The following is an 8,547-nucleotide window of genomic DNA, read 5'->3' as shown; positions in this document are numbered from 1 at the left end:
ATGAGATGAATTTGCCCTATGAATAAAATTCACAGGCCCTAGGTGATTATTACCTCGGGTTTATCAGGAAACGACCATATTACTCTATTTTATATCTTATAACAGCGAGAGAATATTTTACATTTTCGTGCTGGAGGAATACAGAGTTGAGGGAAATGTGGTGCAGAGCCCGTTTGGGTATTGAACACATGGACAAACTTAGAGTACAGTGGGGGTGGATGTTCAAACAAGACCAGAAAGGTCTTTGGACTTTTTGAGTGAGACTGATAACTGCTGCAAGTGCCGTAGTAACAACAGGGAAAGTTGTAGACAGTATCCATCTGTGTTAATGTCTAATTTGTGCAGACTTCTCTTGTTATGGAGCAAACAGGCAATCCACTCAATACATATTGATATGTGCCCAGCAGTGCTCAATAGAGGCCGAGGAAAACGTTTGATTTTAGGGAAGTTACATATAGTTTCCTGTCTGTGAGCAGAGCTGAAATGCTTTGATGTATAACTGAGGACATGCATTTATGCTGGCTTTTATATGCATTTTTCATGGGCTTTAAAGTGACAGTGCATGCAGCCACATCTGCTGGAGCTAAAGAAAATTATACACAATGCATATGGAGTCACTCTCCAGCTGGGAGTTAGAGGATTTAAAGCAAATGCGCCAGAACACATGGCCCTGGCATGACATTTCCTCTCTGTGTGAACTCTCACTGACTGCCTTCAAAATGTCACTGCACAGTGACCCATGGTGGACGTGTGAATGGGCACGCATGAAAGAAAATTGATCTACTGTGCCTCCAAACTCTTTATCGAGTCTCAGGTAGATGTGAATAATGTGAAATCTCAGGAGTGTGCAGTTGATTAATTGATCTGGGATTGATTGATCTTGTGCGTTTGCTGGAAGCTGTGCTACATTCTGAAGAAGGAAGGGAGGTGCCGAAACCTCAGCTGGTCAAATAAAGCCGTCTCTGTTCATCTGTCACCCTGAAGTGTTTCTGCTTTTTGCGTCAAGTCACTATATTTGTTTCTAAAACTTGTCCTGGCCCTCGCTGTTTAATGTTAAGCCCTGTGCAGTTGAGCACGCCTTCTGTTGAATCAGAGCATGCAAGCTGCACAATAGGCTGCTGGATGAATATTCATAAGTGAACTTGTAGGTTAGGAATGATCCACAGGTTAATAAGGGAAGGGAAATCGCTCATTACATGCTGTGCAGTTGGATAATGCCTGAAGCAGATGCTGAGATCAAAACACATGAACATGTATGCACGGGCCTCCAGACACTAGGCCCCATTCCACATTAAGAGAGAGTTCAAAGCTATCTGGAGTGTTATGTCATTATAAAACCTTTCATACTGCATTTCTTCGGAACATCAAAGCAAACACAGTTCACTATCTGCATTCTACAATATGATCAGAACTATAATGCTCAAGAGGGGGCTTGAGAACAGATTTAACATCACACTTCCCCCACAATAGCTTCAGAGAGGAAAGACAAAATGTCATTGATACGTCTTAGATACAACAACTTGCCTGTCCCTCCATACCCTGTAATTTATAGATTATATCTGTTCATACGATGTAAGCTGCTGCATTGTATGAAACCAGATGGTTGCAGGCGATATGGTATTATCATCCTTTATGCAGTATATTATGGGATCACATTTTTAAATCCAATCCTAGATAGCCTTCTCCTTTCATAAATAGACAATAATCTTCTATATGCTGCACTCTAAGAGTAGGACTATATGAGTTCACAGCATGCATCCTGCCTCTATTTATATTTTCAAATCTGGTGAAGACTTGCTGTCTGGACTGAAAAGCAGCAGGATCAGATTTTTTTTTTTTTTTCTTGAAAGTGAATCATAACATGGGCCATAAATGCTGACAATATTGACCGACAGAAGAGTCTGGTTTTCAGACACTCTGTGAGACTGGGCATTTTTATGACTTTGGCCTCATCGCTTTTACTGCACTGTATGTTATATTTACTACATGGCTACTCTCTATTTCCCGATCACATGCATTAATATCAGAGTCTGTCTGGCGCCTTGTTTTATAGGAGCACACAGACGCCACCTGACACAATACTTTAAAGACAATATACAAGGCATGCCAATAAAGCGGAGCAAAAACAAGCTGAAAATAAACTGATGGGTTTTACTGGTATTGTTGCACACATGGATTTTCTGTGGTTAAATGCACACTAGGGAAATTGTGAATTTATGGAAAAATGACTGAGCCAAATAGAGATATCAAACAAGCAGACAGTTGTTTAAATTGCATGTGTATTTGTGTGTGTGTGCTCGCATGTGTGGCCGTGCTTCCTGTTGTTTGCATGCTCATCTAAAACCATAGGATGATGCATTTGTGGTCTAAAAAACTGTATTAGCTGAAATGATTTTCATCCATTTCTGAAAAAATAAAAAAGGTAAACCGGTAGACCGGACTCAATTACCCACTTTATCAACCTCTACTCATTAGAAAAATTGATTTTGGAAAAACTGTATTTGTGCATTATCTACTGGCTCATAGTGAGAAAGATGAATTTTATTACTTAAATTAAAAACTATATTTCAGGATAGACATTTGGCCATGAATAACACAAAACCCAGTGTAAAACTAGCTTCACTACAAGAACTTCAGTTTTCAAATTAAACGATTTCTTGGAGATTCAGATTCAGGGGCTTTCTGTTGTACCTTGCTGCCTCCATGAGGCCCTTGGTGCTCTGTAGCTGCTTGTGTTGCTTGCTGCCTTTGCGGGACCGGGATTTGGGTGGAGTTGTGATGTTGGTGGTGGTGGTAGGGTGGTGTTGGTGGTGTTGGTAGAAGGTTTTTGGCTGCCTGTCAAGGGGTCATCAATGCTCTCCATAGTGCAAGAGTGTCGAGGGGGACTCTTGTCGCGTCATAGAGCCTGAGGGGAGAGAGGAGGAGAGGGGGAGGTGGTATGGTTATCAAGCTCATTATGAGGATGCAGTGTTTTATTTTGAAGTTTCGTTTTCCCAGATTTGGACACAGTCACACCACCGTCACCACCGTTACTGTTTTTAATTTGTCTCACCATGGTGTCTTGAAAATGTGCCTGTTTGGCTTTGTACAAACCTGATGAGCTGTTCTGAGCTTGTGTTTGTCACAAAAAACACTCCTCTGCCTATATAGCGTTGAATATAGACGAGTGGGAGCAACACGGGTCCTGATTCTGCATCCAGATGGAAGCGAAACATAAAGAGGTGTCTCATTTCCAGTGATTTTTTTTTTTCATGATCACTGACATGTTAGGCTATAAAATGAAAAAAAATTAAATATGCTACTAATTGTTTAGCGTAATATGTGTGTTAACTCTTTGATAACTCATGTTCCCCTTCCCTCTACAATATGTTGGTGGATGGTATTGTTGGTCTGTTGGTCCACTACTTTGGTACTGACTAAAATATCTCAACAACCACAAAAAAATGACGTTCTGTTCAGTGTTTATTAGCAAATACTAGCATGCTTAGATGCTATACTAAGATGTCAGCATGATAAACATTATGCCAGCTAAACATCAACATGTTGGCATTGTGAATCTGAGCATGCTGGCAGCATGACTGAAGACTCATGCTAAGTCTATATTTTTATTTTGACAAACACAACACAGTTCTCATACTTGCTAAGCTAAATAAACCATTTAAAAACCATTAGATCAACTGAATAATGGGTTGTCACAAAGCTGAAAACAGTGGTGTTTTTCTTAGCTCCTGAATAGTTTACATTGTGGAAATAGATGGTTTTCAGCTGTGATAAAATACTGTATTTAAATAATAATATATAAATATGTACATTTGTTGTTCGCTGCTTGTTGGAATAAATCTACAGTTCATCTAACTGAGAGCTGCTTGCAGTACAAACGCAAGAAAGCAATCACTTCCTGTTTTATCAAATTAATTGCCGTTTTTTTGGCCACACGGAAATGGCTGAAATTCTGAAACCGGCTGTGTGGACACTTGGGATGAAATACAGGTAGCGGGGCTTTCATTGAATACCAGAGGCCTTTAGGTCTAAGTACCACTGCTCACTTAGCAGATCAATCCCACAAGCTCTTAGGCTGTTGATAAGAACCTGAAAAAAAACTCTCTCATTCTTGCTAAGTCTCCCTTCCTAAAAAGCCAATATCAGTACCAGCTTCCCAAAATGGAGGGCTTGGTATTTTCCCAGCCGAGACAATGTGCTGACTAGGCTCCTTGTAGCAGGGAGCTGGCAGACACAGCTAATGGTTAGCAGCAACAGGGTCTCTTTTTCTCTCTCCCTTTCTCTTGGCCTGTCTGTGGTGGCAAAGCAGCTGTCTTCTTAGTGGTGATTCTGTTCAACCCACTGTTGGATGTGCCTGTAGGGCCCAGAGGGATCAATTACCAAGGCCGGTACCGACCCAGAACCACAGGGGGAGGGGGGAGGGGGGCGCGTGGTGATGGTGGGGCTTTGGGGGGATCCCATCAAGTCCAGCCTGAGCAGGATCCACAGAGACAGGAAGAAACAGAAAGGAAGTGATGGGAGGGGGCTGGGGCTGTGGGAGGGAGGCCCTCAGCACTGGCTTACAAACCCCAATCGAAAGAGCTTTTTCATACTCGGCCGAACACATGCTGTCACTGGCAGATGTATAAATGCGTTAATACTCTAGAAGCTTACGGACTGACTGGCCTGGGGATTGTCATGTGTAAACTGCAACCTTTGTAGAAAGAAGCTGTTTGAGTGAGGATGAAAAAACAGCCTTTATCTCCATGGACCTCCAGAGTGCACACAAACATGAGCTCATATTATTTAACATTATACTCAAACATGTTTTATTACTCTTCCTCTACTTGCAGAGGTACACATATTGATTGTTCTTTTTTACTTTTTCCACCTGATTACCCTTCCTAACCTCTTCATCTTTGTCTTACGATCCTCCTTTCTCTCTGTCTACTAATCTCCTCTTCTATCCTCTCTGAAAAAGTCTTGATTACAGTAATCACATGCCTTTCTCTCAGTAGGTGCCACTTCTGCTCATAGCTCTCTGTTCACAGCCCAAATACCCCAATCAGGACAGGCCTAATGGAATGTATGATTAAGACCTAGTTAGACGTTTAGGCTTTTTTCAGTCATCTGATATGTTCCGGGAGTGTTTTCTACACCGTTTCCTACAATACCTGAACCCGATGTTGTGTTGTATCATTACATGTGAAGTACAGCACAACAAGACAAGTAGATGCAGTTCACTGAATTTCAGGATGACAACTGCTCTTCTTTAGTGTGCTGCTGTCTATAAAACAATGGTTGGTTAAAGCATTTGTAATCTATTGGATGCTACTGTATCTAAATGTCACGGCAGCTGTCAAAAAAAACCAAACTGCAGTTGGATTTTTCTGCAATTAGAACTAAAAACTAAAAAGGAAGGGATGTCCTTTTCTATGAACCCTTAAACAAGAGCCATGGCTTGATGCACCCCAAGTAAAAAGGAGTGAAATAATGTTTTACAATGCTATATGTCTGCCTGCCTTTCACTCACACTGCTCCTTTCTTTCCTCTCACACTGCTTTTCTGTCTCTGTTTCGAAATTCGTCTTATCGGGCTGTCACAAAAGCCGTCAGATAACCTGAGGTGATTTTGCTTTTCTCCTCTAATGGTGCACTCACTCTCCCTCTTTCTCACCGAGCTCCCTGCGTCGGCACATGCAGAGAGAGAAAGCTCCTTGCGCCGTTTCATCTGCCAGTCTAAAATGGTGGAGGGCACAATGCAAAGCATCCTCCTCTCTGGAGAGAGACAGCAGTAAGCCTTTCACTGAGCGAAGGAGGTGTAGGAGATGACTGCTGAGACTACATATCGCCTTGCCAAAAGGGAGTGCTTAGGAAAGGCAGCAATGGCAGCATTTGACTGAGGTAACTGTGATAAAATGTATATTCAAGTCATTTAGCATAATGGAGGGAGGAAAGTATGTTGGCTTTGGGAAATTAACCCCTGGCTTCTGTGTAAAAGTGCTTTAACTACTGATTTTTTTTTTCTCACAAATGAGCTTTCCAGCAATCATGGCATGTCATGTTGTCAGGATGCTGCGTCTATTGCCCAACATGTGAATATTGTTGTGCACTGTAGGCTAGAAAACAGCACAGCATCTCACTATTTATCTCAATACAAATTATTCCGCAGCTTGGCTACTATCAAAAACTACAGTTAGCCGTCATAAACTGTACATTTGTTTTCAATTGGTTTAAAATCAAATCTATAATAAAACTGTACATTCAGTCCAAATCAGTTAACTGTAAGGGTGATGTTCTCCATCCATCTATTCGATTTTATGCAAATGCAAAAATAGGCTTCTAGCTGACCAATGTGAATGTCGTTGGCTGAGATGAGGACGGTCGCTTGCAGATTTGCTCAGCTGAAGAGCTTCCATGAAAGCTAATGGATATGTTTTTAAGTACTTACTTAAAAATACAGTCTCCTGCAGACTTTTTAATATTTGCAACTGACTCATTTTGAAACATGACTCCTCTTCTGAAAAATGACTGTACAATATTTTGGCTATGAAGTTACATGTCCCACTATTCATATATATATGCATGAATATGCTTCGTTTTTACTTGAGAAAGAATTTGAGGATGAGGAGTTAAGAGCTTAATAGAGAGAAAGACAGGTGTTGTCTTATCACTATTGTTACTCTAACTAACTAACTAAAAAGTTTTCTAACAGTAAATGTAATGTCCCACTAAATAATATAGTTGGCTAATGCATTGCCTTTGGAAATAATGCCAGGTTACTACTGTATACAGAAGTTAGCCAGGTATGTTATGTTAGGCTTAAAAAACAGACACCACCCTCTGAACAACTATTGCTCTTACTACAGACTTATGTGCATCAATTGGGCAAAGTAACAGTCTCTGAGCCATGATTGGACACTTACTATTCCTATTTGGGGGGGTGACTTGAACATTTGGTTACATCAGCTATGTTTTGACAGATCTTTCTGGCCAGTATTCCTGTAAGTGATTATTTATCTTTTTTCTCCATATGGGTCCCCATAAGGCATGCGTTTTGGCAGACGTCTGCTTTTATGTACTCGGATTAAACTGAAAATAAAATAAAGTGGTTTCTGATGGACATGTAGTTGAGTGTCCATGTGCATTTTATTGTTTCATTAACACCGTTAAATGAGCCCAAGGAGCTCATTTACAGTCCTGGAGCTTGATATGGTTCATCTGAGGAATTCCATTTTCTGTTAGGTCAGTCATTTAGAGGTGAAATTTGTCACTACATCAATGATACTGAAATAAATTATGTACTATAGCTTCACAAGTGCACCTTTATTTGATATGTGTCCTTTTCAGCTGCGGTTGTTGTGCGCTGCTAATAAAAGTAACCTCGCTCAAAACATCACTGTCAACAATAAGCAAAGTACATATCAATCTTCATGTGTTTCTCATGGAGCCGGCTGCAGAGAAATCCATATTGTGTTTTTATTGACAGGAACAACATGTTCTCTTCAAAGCAGGGTCAGACCAAGATGAATGCATGCAGAGGAGGAAAGTGAGAGAAGAGTGAGGCACAAGGACGGAGGATGGGAGGGAGAAAACGTGGGGAAAAAAAAAAAAAGATAGCGAGGAAAAACACTGAAGAGTCAAGCAGAGAGAAAACAGGTAAGCGAGGAAGTTATTTTTAAACAGAGGCACATCAAATGGTGGCCGCTGAGATGAGTGATGCTCCTGTAGGTTGAGGGAAAGTACATACATCTAATCTAACATGCAACTCGTACTGAGTCGATTGAAGGTAGAGACGAGGTCAGTGGTGTCATTCTGAACAACAGTTTCCCTCTGTTTGACAGAGAAAACACAAACTCTAAAACATTTGACCAATACACGCAAACCGCCTCCTGACATTTGTCCAAAATAGCCCTTTATGGGGCTATGGGGCTGAGTCAGATTGACTTGGTTTAGTCAAATGCCCCGAGGGACATGTCTGTTTGTCTGCATTGATGTTTTCGCACAAACACCTGACAGACAGGTCAGACATGCTCACTGGACTGTGCACAACCAACAGTCATCCTTAGGCGATATTGGGGCGGCTGCAGTTTGGGTTTAACCTTGAAAAGCCTTAGGGAAGGGGGCATTTGTTCAAAGTTAACCAGAGGGAGGCTGAGGAGTAAATTGTTTGTTTTGTTTTTGCCCGTGATTCTCCCTTGGGTCTGCAGATAACGAGAGGTTTATGTAATTTTTGCTTTGGAGAATCAGCCTTACCCTCTAATGCGTTTTAAGCAATTTTAGGTTACATGCATGGTTGTGGAGTCCTAAAATCGTCCCGACTTTCCTCAACTTGTCTGAGATTAAAGGGAGCAGTCACATTAGGCCACTTCATCCATTACATGTACGAATATTTTTAGAAGAATTTTAAACAATGACCCCAGTCTGCTTGTTGCCAGTTATTAGAATCCTTGTCAAAGAAAGCTGCTTACACACACACACACACACACACTCACACACACACACACACAGACTGGCACAGATGAGTGCACATAGCTGTCCAGCCATTTGACTAGCTGTCACCAAGCTT

The 8,547-nt window shown here is 41.2% G+C and overlaps 1 protein-coding gene across 1 annotated transcript in view; it reads right to left on the bottom strand.

Moving 5' to 3' along the window:
• Positions 1-2,866: 2,866 nt before the first annotated feature.
• tafa5a (TAFA chemokine like family member 5a) overlaps positions 2,867-8,547 on the bottom strand; it is an 81,889-nt gene continuing 76,208 nt past the window's right edge. Inside the window, exon 4 of the mRNA XM_070854089.1 lies at positions 2,867-2,905. Coding sequence (XP_070710190.1) covers positions 2,897-2,905 — 9 coding nt within the window. The 3' untranslated portion in view covers positions 2,867-2,896. The remainder of the gene's footprint in view (positions 2,906-8,547) is intronic.

The sequence above is a fragment of the Pempheris klunzingeri genome, chromosome 22 (genome assembly GCF_042242105.1).
Source record: "Pempheris klunzingeri isolate RE-2024b chromosome 22, fPemKlu1.hap1, whole genome shotgun sequence".
Taxonomy (NCBI): domain Eukaryota; kingdom Metazoa; phylum Chordata; class Actinopteri; order Acropomatiformes; family Pempheridae; genus Pempheris; species Pempheris klunzingeri.
Note: the sequence above shows the minus strand (reverse complement) of the source record. Positions and strands in the feature narration are given on the sequence as shown.